Source organism: Juglans regia, chromosome 7 (assembly GCF_001411555.2).
Source record: "Juglans regia cultivar Chandler chromosome 7, Walnut 2.0, whole genome shotgun sequence".
Taxonomy (NCBI): domain Eukaryota; kingdom Viridiplantae; phylum Streptophyta; class Magnoliopsida; order Fagales; family Juglandaceae; genus Juglans; species Juglans regia.
In genome coordinates this window covers 39,949,050-39,970,710 of record NC_049907.1, presented here as the reverse complement: position 1 = coordinate 39,970,710, position 21,661 = coordinate 39,949,050, and the positions used below count along the sequence as shown (strand labels likewise).

General features: G+C 35.8%; 2 protein-coding genes across 2 annotated transcripts; one reads left to right on the top strand and one right to left on the bottom strand.

The window, feature by feature from the left end:
- Positions 1-379: 379 nt before the first annotated feature.
- Positions 380-4,462, top strand: LOC109007220 (ethylene receptor 2-like). Its single transcript, XM_018986801.2, has 3 exons — positions 380-632; positions 994-2,875; positions 3,347-4,462. The coding sequence occupies exons 2-3, from the start codon at positions 1,130-1,132 to the stop codon at positions 3,884-3,886; spliced, it is 2,286 nt and encodes a 761-aa protein (XP_018842346.2). The 5' UTR covers positions 380-632; positions 994-1,129; the 3' UTR covers positions 3,887-4,462.
- Positions 4,463-18,111: 13,649 nt separating this feature from the next.
- LOC109006775 (AT-hook motif nuclear-localized protein 20) lies at positions 18,112-19,575 on the bottom strand. The gene is made up of 2 exons (XM_018986160.2): positions 19,451-19,575; positions 18,112-19,177 (listed from the first exon to the last, which is right to left on the bottom strand). The coding sequence occupies exon 2, from the start codon at positions 19,109-19,111 to the stop codon at positions 18,293-18,295; it is 819 nt and encodes a 272-aa protein (XP_018841705.1). The 5' UTR covers positions 19,112-19,177; positions 19,451-19,575; the 3' UTR covers positions 18,112-18,292.
- Positions 19,576-21,661: the final 2,086 nt, after the last annotated feature.

The window sequence follows — 21,661 nt, the reverse complement described above, 5'->3', positions numbered from 1 at the left end:
TGCTAAGCGTATTTTTTTTGGGTTCGTCTACGAATTTGGAAACGAGGAGAGAGAGAGGCGCAGGAGGGAAAGGTTAAGATGAGAATATGAAAGGGTCATAATAGTAGAATTTACTTTTATTAACAGGTAGGCTGGTAGCTGAAGATTAGCAAAGAAAAAGAAGTAAAAAAGAAAGAGAGAAAAAAAAAAAATTAAAGTCCTTTTCGGTTTTGGCTTTTGTACGTGCTTCAGCTAGTAGTGAAGGACCTACGGCTTACACGGCCTGGGCCAGCCGGTAACTTGGTTGTGGGATAGCCGGGTTTGATAGGCTTATTGGGATTTGTTTGTGTGCTTCTTTCACGTTTTAATCCAATGGAGGAAGAGGAGGCGGTGGCGGGGGCGGTGGCGGGGGAGGGGGATTTTTGACATGGACGGAGTGGATTTTGTCTTCTCTTCTTGATGAAGAGAGAGCCAAAAAGGATTGGATTAATGGGCTGCAGTGTCTAAAGCCTCTGCATGTGGTGGTGAAGAAGGATAAAGATCCGAAGCTGCGCTTGATTGCAAAATCCATAGTTGTGGGTGTGGCTCTTCGGGTGCGCTTTCTACTTTTGGCCTGCATTTCTGGGTCTTTTCCGGTCTTTTGCGTTGTAAAGGTTAGTGGGTATTTCTCCGGTTTCTAAAATATTTTCTTGCTTGTGGGTTTTGTTTTTATTTCTTTACGGGAAGGTCTTTGGCTTGGCTTCTTCTTTTGGTATATTATTTCGGTTGAGGAAAATGTCGTCATCTTCATCACTGTGGTATTCAGGAATTTACTATAGTATCAAAAAGTTATATTTAACTGATTAAGGACATATTTTGGAGAAAGAGAGTTTAAGGTAAATTGTTCTGCTCTAACAAATAAATAGCGTTCATAATTTTTTTAGGCTAGTTGGTGTGTCAGATCTTGAAGCATTGCAGTTAAATTCTTCAGATTTTTAGTAAGTATCCTATTGTGTTGAACATGTTCTTTGACAGGAAATGAGTTTTGACGATTGGAATCTTGAGGTTATAGTTGAAGACATTTTTGTTACAGAAAATTAGTCTGTACTGGGGGGTTTGGAAGATTCAAACTTTATTGTTAAATGGACTGAAGAAGCAGTCTTTGGATGCAATGTTAAAGGCATTGGCATCTGGGCTGTTGATTTTACTGCTTTTTTTATCGGTATCTGCGGCTGATAATGGATTTCCCCGATGTAATTGCGAAGATGAGGGTAGCTTGTGGAGTTTTGACAGCATTCTACAGTGCCAGAAAGTGAGTGATTTCTTAATTGCTGTGGCCTACTTCTCGATCCCCATCGAGCTACTTTACTTTGTCAGCTGCTCGAACGTCCCTTTCAAATGGGTTCTCTTTCAATTCATTGCCTTCATCGTTCTGTGTGGGTTGACCCATTTGCTCAATGGCTGGACTTATAGCCAACACCCATTTCAGCTAATGCTGGCTCTCACTGTCTTCAAGATTCTCACTGCTTTGGTCTCATGTGCCACTGCTATAACACTCATCACTCTCATCCCTTTACTTATCAAAGTGAAGGTGAGGGAATTCATGTTGAAAAAGAAGACTTGGGATCTAGGACGAGAGGTTGGAAAAATAATGAAACAGAATGAAGCTGGATCGCACGTTGGGATGCTTACTCATGAGATTCGGAAATCGCTTGATAGGCATGAGATTCTGAACACAACTCTTGTGGAGCTTTCTCGAATTTTGGGTTTGCAGAATTGTGCAGTTTGGATGCCTAATGAGGGTAAAACACAGATGAACCTGACCCATGAAGCTTATGGGAGGAAATATTCAGATACCTATAATTCTTCTATACCAACTACTGATCCAGATGTTGCAAGGATCAAGGGGAGTGATGAAGTGAATATCCTTAGCCCGGAGTCTGCACTTGCTGCTGCAAGCAGTGGAGAGTCAGGTGAACCAGGACCTGTGGCTGCAATTCGAATGCCATTGCTTCGGGTTTCCAATTTTAAAGGGGGAACTCCTGAGATGAGACGTTATGCAATATTGGTTTTGGTTCTTCCAAGTGGACAACCTAGATCTTGGAACAGCCAGGAAATTGAGATTATTAAGGTTGTTGCCGATCAGGTTGCCGTGGCTCTTTCCCATGCTGCACTCCTTGAAGAGTCCCAGCTCATGAGAGAGAAATTGGTAGATCGAAATCGAGCATTGCAACAGGAAAAGAGGAATGCTATGATGGCAAGCCAGGCAAGAAATTCCTTTCAAAAGGTAATGAGTGATGGGATGAGGAGGCCAATGCACTCAATTTTGGGTTTGCTTTCAATGTTGCAGGATGAGAATATGAGCAACGAGCAGCGAACTGTTGTAGACACAATGGTGAGGACCAGCAGTGTTCTATCAACCTTGATAAATGATGCAATGGACAATTCTAGGAAAGATAGTGGTAGATTTCCAATGGAGATGAGATCGTTTCACTTACACTCCATGATAAGAGAAGCAGCTTGCCTAGCAAAGTGCTTGTGTGTCTATAAGGGCTTTGGTTTTGCAGTTGAGGTTGAGAGGTCACTGCCTGATCGTGTAATGGGTGATGAAAGAAGGGTTTTCCAGGTGATTTTGCATATGGTTGGGAACCTGTTGGATGGCAACAATGGAGGGGGATTTGTGATACTCCGGGTTTTCTCTGAGAGTCGAAGCCAGGGAAGGAATGATCAGAGATGGTCAACCTGGAGACATAGCTCCTCTGATGTGGATGTACATATTAGACTTGAGATTGCAATAGAAAATAGCGGTTCTCAGTCGGAGGGTTCAGTTTCAATTGCACAGCCTGGCGGTAGGAGGTACACCAGTGATGGACTTGAGGAGAGTTTGAGCTTTGGCATTTGCAAAAAGCTAGTGCAGGTGAGTATGATAGGTTGTGTCCACGCTTGCATGTGATGTTATTGAGTAATATAAGACTCAGAAACACTTTTCATTTTCTTTTTAATGAAATTCTTAAAACAAAAAAGATAATTTTGAAGAAGGTTTCTGCAGGAAAAGTCTTGATTGGTTATAAAATTGAAGACAAGTCATTCTTAAAACAAAGATATTAGCTGCTCTTACGCTGTAAAAGTTTTCATGTATTGAGACTGCTTGGAAAGAATAAGGTTTGATGCTCTTTTGGTTACTGTGGTACTTCCAATTCACATGATTAATTTGTTGGCGTACAAAATTTCTTAAAATTGGGGGGACTCTGGTAATCATTGCTGCGATTGTTGTGTTTGTAAAGGGTCACTACAGTATTTGCATTATCAAGATGGAATCATAACATATAGTCTGATTTTAAACAGTTAATATTGTTATTGTTTGTTGACCACTCTTTTATTGTTGCAGTTGATGCAAGGCAACATACGGGTTGTCCCAAATCATCAAGGTTTTGCTCAAAGCATGGCACTTGTTCTTCAGTTTCAACTGCGACCATCCATTGCAGTAGCCATCTCAGAACCTGGAGAATCTTCAGAGCACGCACACTCTAACTCTCTCTTCAGAGGCTTACAAGTTTTACTGGCTGATGATGACAATGTGAACAGGGGTGTGACCCGAAAACTTCTTGAAAAGCTAGGTTGCGTTGTCACTGCTGTTTCTTCTGGATTTGAATGCCTTAGTGCTATTGGCCCTGCAGGCTCTTCTATCCAAATCGTTTTATTGGATCTTCACATGCCGGAGTTGGATGGGTTTGAAGTTGCAATGAGAATTCGGAAATTTCGTAGCCGTAGTTGGCCACTGATCGTTGCCTTGACAGCAAGTGCTGATGAAGACATGTGGGAAAGATGTATGCATATTGGAATGAATGGAATCATTCGGAAACCATTTCTGCTGCAGGGTATTGCCAACGAGCTTAGAAGAGTCCTGATGCAGGCAAACCAAGTCTGATGAGACAGGCTGTAAGTTATGAGATTTGCAGCTGTCAGAATTCTTTCGCATCTCTTCGGGTTCAAGATAAAAATAAGCAGACGACTTTATTTGGCTCCCCCAGTACCCGTACAAGCTTCCAGCACAGAGATGTTATTATACACAACATTCATAGTCAAAATGCTATACAAAATTAGGTCACTTCATTGACGTACCTCTACGTGTTTGAGTTTTGTTGTATTGCATAGATAGTTTCGTGTCTAATCTCAGGTAATTAAAACTATCTTCAATACACCCTTCTAATTTTTTTCTAAAGTATCTTGGAAAGTGTATAAAGTTGATTTGCAGGTTTTTCATACAAGCGGTAGTAGAGCAGCTAGGAGACATTATCGTACAATGTCTTGAGCAAAAGATGCTTACTTTGGGATGTTTGTTGACGGGTATCTGAAAATGAACCATAATGTATAGTTATCTTTGCATAAATTTTTTTCTTCAGTTGGTAATCAGTTTATTGACAATGATAGAACGGCTAAAACAAATTTAAGGGACTATCGTTCGTAAAGAAGTTCGATTCAATATTGTACCATAACTTGTGTTTTGTGGGTATATAGGAGAACCTTTTGTTTTCGCCAACAATAATTCATTAGCATCTTGTCAATGCAAAAAGATCCAAGGATTATAAATTGTTACTAATTCATGTTGTATTATATGTATATTTTTCATCTTAATTAGTAATACAAAAGCTTTGGTATTTAATTTCAAGGCCATTGTTGCTTCTTGTTGGTTTTATGCATGCAAAAAGATAAGTCATCCATCCAATGACTTTTTTTTTTTTCCTTCTCAAGGCGATGGAGGAAAACCGACAAGGTGTTAGTTAAATCCATTCGGCGAGGAATATCCGAGGTTTTAATATTATTCGCTGTTATCCATCTCACAGAGAGAGAGAGAGAGTACTAAAAGCATGATGACAGTATTCCAGGTACACAAAAAGATGCGTAATAAAAACACCTTTGCCCAGGATAATTGAAAAAAAAAAAAAGATTGTGTGTGTGTGTGTGTGTGTGTATATATATATATATAGAGAGAGAGAGAGAGAGAGAGCATAACACTTTCTTTTTGAGTGGTAATGAAGCTGTAAAACAAGGTTTTGCATAAAGTAAGTTGATTCAAAGACAAATTAGCTTTGATAACACATTGGCCGTGAATGGCGATGAAGCCTAGCTAGAATATACACGTACGTACAGGCGCTCCCATCTAAGACTTTCTGCAGGCTTCGTTTAATAAATTGGTTGTATAAACTTCTCTTCTTTATAGCTGCAAGAGGCCATTATTTCCATAGATAATAGATTCGAAAGATATGGCCGGAGACTATGGGCGGGTTGATTAATTATCTTCGTGTGGTTACTTGTTCTCTGAAACCATGCAAAGAATATCAGCACGTACATGGCCTCCTTCCTTTTTGTTTCACTTTCATATCTCGTGGACCCTTCACTTATCCCACACATGACACGACCGGCCCCCCTATCAACCCAAGTTGGCTTTTAATATTTCAGCCCCCCCACTGAAATGCCAAAACAGGAGCTTCCTTTATTATTATAATAATATAACACCACTCACCGCAACCAGTTAACCCCAACAAGAACACTTCCATCGATCACCATTATTATATCTCGGGGACTTGACGTTTACATCCTTTAGGATTATTGACTAATTCTCCCACACATACTTAATTTGTCATTTGCCATCTATCGCTTTTGCCTATCTATCAATTGCTAGCTACAACGTTTCTTGGAAAAGTGGTATTAGGTGGTGGCTCATTTTGAATCATTAGGTTGGTGAAATCCTTGTCAACATTATGCCATAGATCTTAGGCATATATATATATATATCACTCTCCATGAATCCTGCCCACCACCCACTTCTAATTATTCCCCAAATCCAGTGGGCGCGGTAAAAAAAAAAAAAAAAATATTTTCTCTCTCTTTTAACTTTCTTCAACGCAAATAGCGATGTGTTTTTAATCCAAATTCATAAAATCTAAGGTACATATTCAGGTCAAATAATAATAATAAAACATATGAAAGCAACTCGATCGAGAAACCCTCATGGCAATCAATAATCTGAAGCACCATGTCTAGTAGTAGTAGTAGTGGTTGCATGCATGGAGATCCAATGCAAATTAGCTAGAAAATAGCATAACATGTGTATTGTGGTGTTGTCTATTGGGAAGCAACAACGAATTGGTCAAACTTGTTGGTTCGAAGGAAAAAACCAAATAATTTGATGTGTGTTGCTTTGGGGATATTGATGGATGAGCATCAATCCTATCATGGAACTTGTCCAAAAATTGTATTGCCTAGTAAACATCCACCCATTTTTATTTTTTCTCATGGATAAACTAATAAACAGGCTCCTGCATGGGATTTGTTTTATCTGGAAATAGAGTGTTATGCCAGGGGCCATGTATCCCAACAAAAAATAGGATAAAGTTGGACTTCTCATGCCTTGGGTTGCATGAAGTGAATGAATCTATATAATAGAGTCCTCTATATCTCTACTTGTCTATTTGTTATGCGAAAAAGTGCGTCCTTTATTAAATCTATTATTTCCTTTTGCAGCTTAATCTAACGACAACTTGGGTGGAAATAGATGGGCGCCCTTTCATACCTCATACCTCCTCAAGCCCTCTTGGCATTACTTTAGTCTTTATTCTTGGGAGGACTAAAATTAAAGTATGTGTCAAAGGGCTCTGTATTTTGAAAAAGTACATATGACAAAGAAAAAAAGATATAGAAACGCATAGGATTGTGTGTGGAAGATTGATTGCTCATAATTTCAAGATTGGCATGGAGTGCAAATTACGCAACTAATCCTGAAAATCAATGTAATCAATCCTGTTTATTTATTTACAGATTCATATGTATATATGTAGTTTGTCTTGTAGCAGATCCGAGACGGCGTCCTTCCTAAGGTAAGGTGTCAACACTGAAATACTCGTACTAAAACCTGCTCTTCCCCCAATATATATAAGAGATTCTTAACACAATTTTCTTCTCATTTTTTTTTTTTTTGGGGCAAGTAGAGAGGGATTCTAAACTTGCTTAGCAATTATCTTAAAAAAAGTAAAGGTTTCTGCATTGAGTAATCTCGACTTTGCTGCTTAAATGCATGCTTATAGTCTATAGATTAATGATACACCGATTGATTATGACTGGGCCTAGCTAGCCTCGTAATGTTTTCAAGAAAGAGTTTGGTGGCTCAAATTGCTCGCTGTCACAGCCTTCACTTTTTAATCGGTTAATTGGCCACCGGACGAAGTTGCCATTTTTTTTTTTCACTTTTGCCAGACGAGTTTCAGGACTCCAGAAAGTCCGTCGTAATTAATTAAGGTGCAGCGCTACGTACAGTTCAATTTTTTTGGAATTTTTTTTTTTTTTTTAAGACTCGTTTGCAATCCACATATAGGAATAGATAAAAAGATCTTACTTGATCATAGGCTTTATGAAAACACTCTTATTTCTAAATCAAGTCTCCCTCTCCTTGCCGTACATATGCTCTTCGCCTCCTCCACCGTCTACGACTCTTCTTCAAGGCCATTTAAGTCCATTCTTATTTCTAAACTCTTATTTCGAAATTAATTGTTGGTTCATTTTTCAAACACTAAAAAATTTTTTTTTATTTATAGTGAGTTAATTCTCGCGAAATGATTATTTATAATAAATATGAGTCTATTTTAATTACAAATAATCTTTTCACCATAATTAAATGACCACAAAACCTATTTTTCTTATAGTGAAATCTTATATACACGACGTACGTATTTTGTTCAAAGTCTAATGATCTTGATTTACAAGAATGTGAATAATGTGTAGTGCTATTCATCTGATCTCCGAATGAAACATACTTACGGCAATGAGTTTGGTGGTACCTAATAATGTAGTGTCGTACTAGCCTTTGGGTGCTCAAGAAAGGGGATGAAATTGTAACCTGAGTACTCGAATTGAAGCTGATTGGTATTATAACATGGGCCGACTAGGTACTTGACGAAAAGGGTCCTCTCTTGAGGAAGGAGATGGTGACGCCAATGCTGATGGGCTGCTACGTATGCGATGGCTACGGTGACAACTATGGCGACGATGACAATGAAGACGCGAGGGGGAGAGGGCGACAGACGATGTTTTATCGAAAAAGGAATTTTAAAGGCACAAAATCATTTTTCTCTTGATGAAACGCTCCATTTCATCTACAAATAAAATGGTATAGATGAAACGGAGCGTTTTATTTTGGCCAGCAAGTAGCAAGAAGAATTATTCTTAATTATTGTAAAGTGTAAAGAAGTGATACACATAATGCTCAAAACTCGAGGTATATTTTTTTTAAGGAAGTAAAAAATAATATGATGAGCGATCATTTGAAGACTCATCGGACCTTAAAAACCAGTTGGACAATCAACGAAATCTAAAGATTTTCCAGATACACAAATATGAGATTCATACCAAGAATATTAACATTAAAAAAAAAAAAAATTAGGCAAAAATACTAATAAATTAAAGAAGATGTGGGCTGATGCATCATGCGGTGCTGGGTTTCTAACTTCTAAGCAATTTATCTCCTAATTGCCTTGGGGTTTAAAAGAACGAACAAATGTAGCAGTAAATGGGTCTAGATTGAGCGAGTTTTGGCATCCAATCCAAGCCCATTGTACACACAATTTCCTAGGTAAGCCCATTGTTAAAAACTTAAATGTCGAATATAAACCTCTACTTGGACCTCTCACGTAATGAATGAGCCCAAGTGTTAGATGTTGAAAAACGTAATAAATAAGGTCGCACGCTTGCAATATCTATGCAATTAATTTCTTTCCCTCCCCTCCAGGTGTTTTTATGCATTTTTTTGGTAGAGAAACTTAGTCATGAATTATTTTTATAATAGTTTCTTCAGACTATGGTCCTGATGATCAATTAAGCCAATGATCAGTAGCACTCATCAAAAGTATACATCATTAATATGTTAAACATCTTCACTTATTAATGATGTTAAACATGATCTTCATTATAAAAAATAAAAATAAAAAAGACGCCGGCCGGCAAGGACGTCGATTGATGTGGCAGGCCGGCGTGACCAAAGGTACTCTAGAAAGACTAATTTGGTTCAACCAATTATATTTGAATTCAGAATTATTAATTAAATTAGACTAGCAGTATAAGCAGTGCATGCATGTGTATCTGGTGATCATTCCCAACGTACGCAACCAAGGAAATATCAAGGCCCGGCCGATCGAGTACTGCATAAGGAAATAATTCAAACACATGATGAGAAATTAGAGAAGCTAATTTCTAATGTTTATTTCTTGAACAAATGGCCGTATTAATTAAAGTCGATGATATAGTACTTAAGCACACAGCACATCATGCGGCCAATTCGTCACATAGTAAATGGGCGCCGGGGATGATACAAATGTATTTATTTATAAACAATTTGCTTAAACAAATTGCAATGGTTTGAAAAAAGAACACAACCACGAAATCCCCAAGAAACGTGGTAATTTCTTTTTTAATATATAAAAAACTTGGAAATCAATCGTTATATATAAAAAGAGCGTGCCCTAAAAGAAAAATAAGTATTTGTAACAGATTATTTACAATCAAAAGAAACTCTATTTTATAAAAAATAGTCATTTTTATATATAAAAAATAACTGATCATAAATAAATAATTTTCTTATAGAGCTAGCTGATCACAAGCGGCCTCTCACTGCAAAGTTCCATGCCTCATATATAGTCTCGTACATACTACGTAGACACACGGTTGGTGATGACTATTCTCTCTTGAAGACTTGGACCTATCCCATTCCCGTGTGGTTTGCTACTTTGCTTCCTTCTCGGGCCAATCCAATTAAAAATTAATTACTTCTCATTAGGAGAAAGAATTGAAGTCATGATGGTGGTCCTGATCGATCTGGAAACCATTAATCTGAAATCATGGAAATAATTAATCTTAAGGGTTAACCTAATTCTCATTATTGGTTGGCACAATACCCTAATATTGAAAGAACTCTTTTGATTAATTTTAGGCCTCGTTTGGTTACACATTTCAGATAAGATGAAATATTATGTTTTGTTGAAAATTGAATAAAATATTATTATAATATAATTTTTAATATTATTATTATTTTGAGATTCGAAAAAATTGAATTGTTTATTATATTTTGTGTAGAAGTTTGATAAATTTACAATGATGATATAGGATGAGATAGATTTGTATATCCAAACCGGACATATTTTATGTCAAGTCAGGTTACTTTGCCGTCCAGAGTAGCCTGCTCTACTTGATCACCAATTGTTTTTCAAATTTTTATTTATTTTTTTATTCATATTTTTTAATAGATTTAAATATTTTAAAAAAATATATCAATACATTTAAAATTACTGCTTTAATCACTAAAAAACAATATTCACCAAACGACACATTTGAGCGATACGTTTGTAGCGGCATCTATAGTAACCTTTTTCCTTTTCATGCATACGGTATAAAAGTAGTTGTCGTTACACTTACAGAGGAACCCGCGGATTTGTAGGGACTGAAGAGTATTTGTCGCTGCCACGTGGCTGCATATCATAGACTGGTCAACATTTCCGTTTTAGATTCGGACCGGTGTCTCAGCCGGTCCCAGTACCACCTCGAGAACCGATCTTGCCCGCTCCGTTCGCTTCGTCATGTTTTCAACTTTTCGCACACCCTCCTTTACCATTCGTTATTTCCTTTTTAGGTATATGTTTACGAAGACAAATTCAGAAATCACGGTAATTGTAATCTTTCATGAACGTGGGCACTGTTAATCACAACATGCAGTTACAGATAAGTACAGTTGCTATATTAAATAGTGGGAGTAAATTGAAGATGACATGATGATGAGCTCCTTTGTTGTCATGCAGATCATGCTCACAATTGTCAAACATTAATTGAGAGATCTAGAAGATATTTTAATGAAACATATATCATAATTCAGAAATCGAGGGCTTTGTTTATATTTAGGTCCCATCCTCATTCAAACCACATATACTAACTTGCGTATGAGAACCCGATCACCTCAAGCAGAAGTACAATATCCGCTGAATTTGATCCCGAGCTAATGCAAAGAAAATTGAGATCAAGCCAAATCCTGGAAATTAACTTGCGAATCTGATTCTAGTAAACAATATTAATATATACTTCATATATATATTTGGAGATTTTATTACAAGAAAAATGGAAGTACTTGAGAAGTAGTACTATATATGCATGCGAGAGTATATAATACGAACACACACACACACACACACACACACACACACATATATATATATATATGCTTATTATATGTGCAGCGCAGGCATCATTTTCCTAGTTATGATCACAAAGTAACAGAACTGATCTCTGATATTGTCGTGAGTATTACAATATCGATCGTGCTAATCAAATGATTAAGTGGAATGCATATAATTTGGGCCGGCCTATGATCTTCTTGTGGCGATCACTAAAATATGATGTTTGGATCAGGGAAACCTTAGGGAATATTTAAGATTATTCCTTAACCCCAGAATTTACAACAGTACTAGTACCCATTAATTGTAGCTAGCTAGGTCTGTGCGCAATATATATGAAATATAGAATTGCAGAAGAGTAATAGCCACTTTTGTCATGGTCATTGGATCAGTAGTAATTCAAGTGTTAATTTATATACGTACGTATATACATACTACGTGGTTGGCGTTCTTATAACATCGTGAATACTATATACAGTACTGGTCTTCTACAGAAATACAGCCAAAACCTGTAAGAAAAAAAAGGGAAAATACGTACAGCCAAAACCATGAATTAGTGTGTATATATATGGAAAACCCCTATAAATAAGGGTTATATATATATATATATGTCTTTAATAATCGTTAATTTATTTATTTGATGCATTTTGCGACCTTGTGGTTCAACGACATTGTAAGGATCGACTAGTCACAATTAATTAATATTAAGGCAGAATATTCTGGTAATAATTTAGATATATACTACTACATAGAATTGGATTAAAATATGTAATATCAATCGATATATCTAGAATATAATTATATAATACATGTGTGTATTAATTTGTTCACTTATAAACAGTAATGATATAACATTTTATTTAATGCAAGTGATATAAGATTAGAAAAAAGGACATTTATGGCCGGGCTGCTTGGTTTTTAATTACTAGCAGCTAGCTTCTACTGATCATGCATGTCTAGCGTTTCATGTGTTTGTTGTCTAACATTCACGTTCTCTGCAATGTGATTGATTAATTAGTTGCTTCTGTACGTACGTATGTGCTTGATTTATATTTATTTATTTGTGACTTTCGTGTATTGGGAGAAGAATATATATATTACAAGATGGTGATTGGTGGATTGCGAATTTGGGTGTACATGTTTGAAATATGAGCACTAGATCTACTCATGACCGACCGAGATCATGTAGATTTCATTTATAAATATATTCTTACCGTACACAAGGAAAAAGAACCATTAATTATTTGAAGCTTCATTGTAACGTCGTCTAATTTTCCTTTTTAATTAGATGATCATGAGCAGCGATCGATTTATATATCTAGCTAATTAATTAGGTGTGTACGTAGTACTATCTGATCATGGTAAAAAAAATTAATCTCCAAGCAACTTTATATATTACTCATGTCAAAAAAGAAAGAAACGGCCGAAGAAAAACGCCTACTTATTTTCTCTTTTGCTTTCTCTAATAATTAAATATTGCGTGCAGTAAGGAAATTAGAAAGAACAGAAACGATGAATAAAAACAAATAAATCTTATTTTTTATTTTTTCTATTTTTATTTTGTTATTAATATAGTTTAATATAAGTGTCAATATGTGTATATAAATACAAAATCTGGTATTTGTAGAAAAGTCATTTTAGACAATTTACTCGAAAATGAATGATTTCAATTCTCACTACTACTATATATATATATGCAGGCCAGGTGCATATTGAAAGAATATGGTGTTTTGGGATGTAAATTATTCTTAACTTTGATAGTTTGAGATGCAACTTAAAAAGTAATACTTAGGGTCTAAAATTAAGCTTCTCCATATATGTACACACACACGCCCACACACACACACACACACACACACATATATATATACACACACACACACATACACATAATAAAATATCAATGAAACTCAGTTAAAAAGTGAACTTGAATTTTTTATATTTGTGTGCAGTACTAAATGGCATTTAAAACATAATACTCTTGTTCATGTAATATCAAATTAAAGGTTTTTTTTTCAGCTGACTCACGATCTAAAAAATATGATTCCTAGTAATATTTCTAATATTGTAGGTTTAAAAACATCTAGGATACATGTATGATCCTTGTTGGAATTAAAGTATATGCTTGCCAACCTCAAGAACAAGATATTTTTCTTTTTAAATAAGTAATTAATTGTTTAAGTAAAAAAAAATCAATGTATACAATATAACGACTCAAGATAGGCTCAAGCCACATCTAAGGTCATACTTCAAAAGGACTGGTAAATAATCTAATTGGATTCACTTGAAAATCATTATAGATATTAATAATTTCTCTCTCCTAAACAATGTGAAATCTCATTCACCACTTATACTGATCACTCAGTATGGGGTATTACATACAATGAATTGCACACTTAGTAAATTGATCCATGAGCCTTTAAGTATGATACCACCTCTTCCTCTTAGCTGAGGACACACATAAGAGGAGTATTTAACCACTGAAAAAGATAAAACCCTATAAGGGTCTTTACAGCATGTTTGGGATATGCTATAGTTCATTTTACTCCATAACCAGAATATTTGCAAGAAGATTCCTCTTATTCTTTTATTTTCTCAAAAATGTCCTTATAAAGGCGTCAACAATTAGGAAGTAAATCATCCTCTACTTGCTCTTCTCTTATAAATACCCTTAATCCTCTACTTGCCCCTAACAATATATGAGAACTTTAGACTTATTTATTAAGTCGCAAAGTTGAATGATATTATAAGAAACCCCCCCTTGATCCTCCAATAGAGATGTCTTCCTTTCTCAGTTAAAAGAGAGCTCCCATTTTAGGCTACTAGTTGATCCTTTAGTGTCTTTTTGTTTAACTTTCACAGTTACCACATCCTTGTTGCAATTATATATCCTTGATCTTCAGACACACTCAAGGTGAATTGGTATGAGGAAACTTTGTAGTAGTATGTCCATAATTTTCAAGCCATGCACAATATTCTAGGGGTATTTATCTTTTGACAATTATCACATAGTATTAAGACTCTTGTTCATCTTCGAACATGCCATTATTGCAAAAGTTGCCTTTTCACTCTCGTGAAAAGAGACATTGATTGATTTTCAAAAATTAGGTTAAACTACGACTCATTAGGTCGAAGATGACGTGTACTCCACGACAAGGGCAGAGCGAGATTGAATTTCGGCATCAATGTCGACTTGAAAGGATAGCGAACATGTTCCGGATTTCTCTTTGTGATGTTTGTCTTTGCCCCTTCCATTGAAACTTATTAAATTTCATTAATATAGACTTAGTGGATTCCCCCTAAACTATTGAAATTAAATATGAATTCTCACTATCTCACAGATAGCAATGTACTTTGCAAGAGGTAGTGTGCCTTACATGACTTAGAAAGGGATATGGAGAATATATTTGTTTTTAATGGTGTTGGATGATGATTATATTAATGAAAGGGCTAATACATCATTGAAAGAAAAAGGGTCCCTTGTTATTGCGACTTTAGCGTTGGAATGTTGTATCCAAGTTGCTAAGAATTTTATATTAAGGTTTATTAGCTATGACACGTGAATCCATGTGAAGAGGGTCCTCCATGCTGCTATACCTCTAGGATCCTTTCGGTAGAACACATCTTTTCGTGGGAGTTAAATTACGTACTACTATGATATCAATTTTTTTCTCAACTTTATAAACTTTGGACATCTTTTGCTGGCTCAAGGAAGTTTGACCGAAAACACAGTACTTACAATATTTTAATCGATATATCGGAATTGGTACCATTACTTTACTTGAATATTTTTGAAACTTATTTTGTTTGCGAGTTCATGATCAGTCGTATATGTATATATATAATACATACACACACACACACATATATATCACGTGATCAATGAGTAAAAAAAAATTTGTTATCCCTAATAATAAACATATGAAAAACAACTCATGATTTTCTACTAATGATCGAGATGATCATCGGCCCTGGCCTGATCTTATTTCTATCTTAAATGAAAATAAAAAGAAAATATATCAAATGAAATAACAATTACATGATCGATCAATCTACGTCAAGTAGACAGGTTTTTAAAACCTTTTTATTACCACTGGCCAAGAGACTGCCATTCAGCGATATTAGAGTGATAATTACCTTCTAATTAAGATTTTTTAGCATAATGGTGGTAATCAGTCTGTTCATAAAGGAAAAAATTAATAGCATGATCCAAATATTACAAGCGATATGAAATTAATATTGAGGACAATTGAGAAAACACACTAGCTAGGATCGAGTCAGGTCATGTATGTGTGTTTACATGATATATATACGTAAAACACCTGAAAAAAAAGCTACGTATTGGAATATTGATCCTTCTATTAATTAATTCAATTATAAGGTGTCGCGTAAATTAATTGAAGGCTGTCAGGACTACTTCTTATCGAAGTAAAAGGTAATTGCTTAATGCATGTTTGGGATTGCAGTAGGTAATATAGCACTTTTATCATGATTAAAGTATTTTTACAGCTATCTAAACATTTTTCAAGTCTCCTAATGCAACCCCAAACAAGCCCTAAATTAAGCTAATGGTCCATCATGTGATTCCCAATTATATTGTCGATGATCCGTTAATATAATGCATCCAGCTTGTGGAGAAAATGAGCGCAGCAGCAAATTAATAGTAGTACTACAGCTTGTTAATTAAACAATTAATTAGAACTAAATGCCTTACCGTATTCTTTCCAAAAATGCTAAATTTACAGTAAGTTTTTAATGCAAAAATTTTACAAACTTTGTATTCGATTCCTCGATCTATCGCTACCCGCGGCTAAGTACTAGCCAGGATATCATAATATTAATTATAAATTAAGCAAGTATATTATTATAATGTCTATTAGAATATGTTACTAATTAAATTAATGCTGTACAGTGCTTAACTATATATATAATATAGTCTGTGATGATCATATGCCTCATTAATAAAACGTGAAAGTTACATCATGAAACGCAACCAAAATTAGAAATTGTTATTATAAAATGGATCATGCTGACGAATTCATCAGTCGGCCGTCTGTGGGTCGACTATATATATTCATAGTTTAAAAAAATGATGATGCAAAAATTAGGCCGGAAATGATTGCATGATTAAAAATCGTAGAGCGTATATATATATATATATATATATATATATATATTAGGTGAAACGATTGTCGGCTTCCGAGAAAGCCTGCTTGAGGATCCTCTCTCAAGACTCAAAATGCACATATTAACATAACATTATATATATAGAGAGAGGTTGGATCGAAGAAGTATTAAATCATACCCGAAATATCAAATATTCCCACTGCGTTTTCAAACCTACTAGCTGGTATTATATATACCTTCTGTACGTACGTAGACAAAAAAATGCTAAATAAATTCTGTAGCTAAAATTAAATAAAATCCCCGGATAAAGAAGCTTGTTTATGGTTATTTGTGGTGCTCACATGTCACAAATTACTTGTTAAAATATGCATATTTGATATTTGTTTATTGTTAATTATAAAATAAGAACAGTAACTGTCACTACATCGAATATCGAACCAGAAATATATATATATATAAGGATTGCCTGATTTGTTGACTCAATAAAAACAGCCCCTTATATATATATGATCATACTCTTATTAATTTTTGACTATTTTTATATACAAAAGTAAAGAGAAAAGAATTATCAATGAAAAGGAGTAATATCAATATAGAAAGAAATGTTTTAACCACAAAGAAATCCTATAAAAAAAAAATTCACAAATTCGTGACATGGTTTCTTCATACAAGACGATAGATCTACTTTACGATATGATTCATCCTTTTTCGTCAGCAATTTAGTGTGGACTGCTTTTGACTCATGAAAGCAATTTAAGTGCATGTCTGCCTTATGTAGAATGCTTTAGCAGAATTAGAAACGTTACGCAGATCTATTGGCCACCGGTCGAAGAGATCAAAATTCAGAGGAACATTAATATTTCGTAGTTCATGTAACATCGATCCCAGCTACTCCTCGATACCATTCAATTTGCGAGCAGTCTATCTGAGCCCATTTCTCCGACAGTTTGTGTCTGGCCAGCATCCCCAGTCTATCTGAGCAGTAGTCTATTTGATTATAAACAGTATGCGTGTAGGAGAGAGATTGCACCCTCAATTTAAAATCAGTTGCTTGCTTACAAAGTATAATCAAATATAATATTGTATACCAACTACTAAAAAATGCAAAACAATATAAAAAGTTTATAATTAGCTACTGAATTCCGCTTATAAAAATAACAAATAGAGTGGATATCTCCTCATGGGAATCGTTTTTGACAAAAGAATAAAAAATTAATGATATATTAATGGACAAAGAAATCATTCATATATTTCGTACACAAATTCTTTGTTGAAATGAGACACACTTCAGCAGAAGGCTTCCCCAAGTGAAAGTATATTTCCTTTCAACCCTTTAGTTTGTGAGTGCAACTACAAACAACTTGCAAGTATATATATATTTATATATAAATATATATATATATATATATTATACAGCAATCATTCAAAAACCCTAGTTTTCATACATGTTCCTCCAAACCACAACTAAAAATAAATACAAAATCGTATATTGTAATCATGCAATGCTATTATGAGAAAAATTATAAAGAGACCAGATGCAAAGTTAAAACAGACATGAAAGTTTGCTGATAATTTGTACAAACAGTAGTAAACATTCTAAGATAATGCCTCTCAAATGACCTGAATTCCTTTATCTGCAAGTGTAATCCATAATGTCAGATTAAAATGAACACATTAAATCAATAACAATACTACTAGAAAAATATTATATGCATATCGAATACGAAATCCAACCTAAAAAATGGATATCACGAACACTAGACAAAGAATTAATAATTCAGTTTGTGCGGTTAAAAAACTAAAAAGACAACGGTCATATATTTTTTTTATTGCAAACAGAGATCAGGATAACCAAGCTAGACAGATTAGAAAGCCTAATATACATTAAGAACACCCAGTGGTTTCTCTTGATCTTCCCATCTTTTCTACCTCCATTTCATTCCCTAACAATCATATAAAACAGAAGAGAAGATTGATATATAATATATCTTATGGATCTAGTAAGGGGGCCGGGCATGAGTCCAAGCATAAGCATCATGCCCCATCTGTGAACCGTTGGGGAGTAGATTTGGTGTCAAATTATAAACAGGCAGCGATAAGGGATCGGGCAGCCCAGAAGGGTGCAGCTGTCCCCCGCTGCCGCTGCTTCCAATTGCGGGTGGGGAACCTCCTGCTGCGGCACCCTGACGCCCTGCGCTCCCCGCCTCCTCATCATCTTCGAGAGGCAATCTCTCGTATGTTGCAGTAGCAAACGTTGCGGCCATGACCATGACTGGTCCAGCGGCAACCAAGGAACCTACCACGCTTCCTCCCACGATCTGTCCCTGACCTCCTGCTAGGTACACCGTGAGCCCAGTCGAGCCAGGTCCAGGAAGGAAGGCCCCGGTCAGAGACAGAATCTCAAACCTTCCGTGAAGTGCTACGACAGCGCCAGGTGCTGCAGGTTGTCTAAGGGTCACGTTGGCCACGAAGCCAGTCCCACTAAGCACACAAACCCCTCGTTGACGCCTCCTAGCGAATTGGGCAATGCTTTCCGCTATGTCAGCATTCCCAGCCACCTCCATAACATGGCTCTTGAGCACGTTTGGGCTGTCTCGGGTCACAAAGATTGGTGGTTTCGGTTTGTTTTTAGATCCGGGAGGCCGGCCTCTTGGTCTACGATTGCCAACCTCAACCGCTCCCTCTCTAGGCTCGTCTCCGTTGTCTCTATCATCATCTTCATCTCCTCTTTCACCGCTACTTCTACCGCTGCTTTCGTTCATGGAAATCTCGCTATGGCGTTTGTTTAGCACAGAAGAATTTGCTGCCGGGTCCATGCCCGGCAGCCCCAATTGCCCTGTCCACCACGGATTCGCCAGAGTTGCAAATTCAGGGAACAAAAACTGGAAAGTAAGGGGACCAAACAATTTAATTAGTCGTCTTGTAACGGGAGAAGATGGATTGCTCTTTGTACTATTCGCTTCTTCGAGAATTTGAGCTCAAAACGTCATAAACAATAGTTGAGCAAGAAACTAAGAGTATGAATTCTTCTATGACCTAAAATAGTCACTACGAGGGAAGATATCAGAGAGAAAGAGAGAGGAAAGAGGATGAGAAGAGAGAATTAGATTCAATTTGCGCAAAGAATCAAGTAAAGAGAAGGAAAGAGAGAAAACCCTTTAGCAAGTGAAGCTAAATTAATAAGATCAAGAACCCAGAAGAGATCGATCTCGGCTGAGAGGACATGGTACAGATGCAAAACCCTTGGTAGAATCCAGCGCAGAGAGAGAGAGAGAGAATAAACAAAAGCACCGAGACATTTGTATTATATGCACACTGTTTTCTTTTTTGAAAAAAAAAAAGTAACTATAAACAAAACAATGAAGAAAAATGTTTTTTTTTTTTTTTTTTTACTTTTCTATGTTGTCAGCTCTTCTCTGTTATGATTTGGGGAGCTAGTAATATATTTTTTTTTCTCCTTTCTTTTTTTCCCACTTTCCTAGTAAGCTCTGCTTTTAGGGCTCTTGGAAATTAGGGTTTCGTGGGGTCGCGTGCGCGAGGGCAGGTGGCGAGTACGTCGTTTTCTTGGGGCCTGACATAAACAAACGTATATATGAGATATATATATATATATATATATATATATATATATATTTAGAGATGGTTGGAGGACCCAGTGTTACTGCTACTGTTTGCTGATTGCTCAGAAAATTTTCCATGCCTCCCTTTGAACATGATCTTTGAATCCGGCCATGCGCCACATTTTTGGCCGTGTGGCCTCAAGTTCATCCCCTTCCATCCATGTATATTAAAAAATGTTCTCCTCGGGTCTTTGGACTTTGCCTGTGCAAGTTGCTACAGATTGAAGTTTATATCATAAATACATACATACATATATATATATATATATATAAGTTGGTTCTTGGCCCCATTATCTTCTTAATTAATATGCTACTAATTATTAGTTAGTATACTTGCACGTGATGATGGAAGTGGTTTAGTCTTTTAGATAACTTTATTAATATGGCCACTAGTGGACTCCCCATGGTATGTATATTCACAGAAATATTCAATTTTTCGTTCGTAATTTTTTTAGCCATTCGTGTGATAATTGCAATTTGCAGGAAGTTGAGGAAAAATAGAAACGTGGGGGAAGTTGAGAAAGTTAAGAGATGCTTTCAAGTAGCGGTAGTGCTGTTGGGACTTGGGAGATTCTACTTATAAGGTTCTTGTATGAATTGATCTAAAGCCTTTGATAAGTTTTATATAATAGATAAAAATAAAATGGGTTTTACAATGTTTATTAAGCACTTAATATATATTACACAAAGTAGCAATAAATTCTACGGGACTCAATAACAATATAAGAAAAATGAGATTTATAACCAATTTATTTGCAATGAGAACGACTATTTGTGATCACTACAACAAATTTGAGCCATTGGAATGATTTTTCTTTAAAACAAAATGAAAATTGTCCCAAAAATAACATCTAAGCATGAAATTTTTGATTTCATTCCAAAAAATACTGAAACATGCAACCCGTTCGAACTTAGGGACAATAAATTTCCTTCCCAATAAAATAATTATTCAAGGATGGGAAAAAATTGGTTGGTTAAGCGCAAGAAACTGATTTACCATTCGACAATGTAGATCACCAATTTTCAAATGGTCAGTTAACATTCGAATGGTAATAATGTGTTCGAACGGTGACACTACTTTAATAAAACATTTAATCAATTAAATAAATCATAATAGTAATCAACAATTAATTTATAAAAAAAATATAATGCATAATTAATTAAACTTACAAAACGTCAAATCTTGTCCATACCAAAAATAAAACAAAATACAAATAAAAGATATAAAATACTATGTCCCCAATTCTTTGAGGACATCCTTGATTGCATCTATTTTTGTCTCTATCTATGTCAGTCAAGTAGACATGGTAATCTGGATCTTCGTACGCACTATATCAGCAATCTGATCAATGAACCTATTTGATGCTCTTCATCCCATCATAAGGAGGAGCATCTAGACCAGCAACCAATTGCCTCACCTCAACACTCGAGAGGCCATGCAGTCCATCATTATCAATGCCCTCATCCTCAATTGTCTCATCATCAGTTGTAGACTCCATAGGCACCACGTTTGGATATGTAGTCTCCAAAAGTGTGATGCCGATAAAATTGGCAAGTATGTCTGCCGAGAACGGGAATGAAATACCTCTATGCTGATAATATATTTACCATCAGCATCTAGACTGGAGACACCGAGCCCTCTATAAAAGTTGGTGACGAGATCAATATATGCCACGAACTGGAATGCCACGTCCCTGTGATCCAGAATCGGTGACCAACTGTGCGCCACAAACACCGATGTGAAGG

What these genes read in the sequence shown, in the direction of transcription:
- LOC109007220 (XM_018986801.2), top strand. Translation starts at nt 1,130, where the DNA reads ATGTTAAAGGCATTGGCATCTGGGCTGTTGATTTTACTGCTTTTTTTA. An exon ending in TTTGCAAAAAGCTAGTGCAG is followed by an intron (nt 2,876 to 3,346) that starts GTGAGTATGATA and finishes TTATTGTTGCAG; the next exon opens with TTGATGCAAGGCAACATACG.
- LOC109006775 (XM_018986160.2), bottom strand. Translation starts at nt 19,111, where the DNA reads ATGGACCCGGCAGCAAATTCTTCTGTGCTAAACAAACGCCATAGCGAG.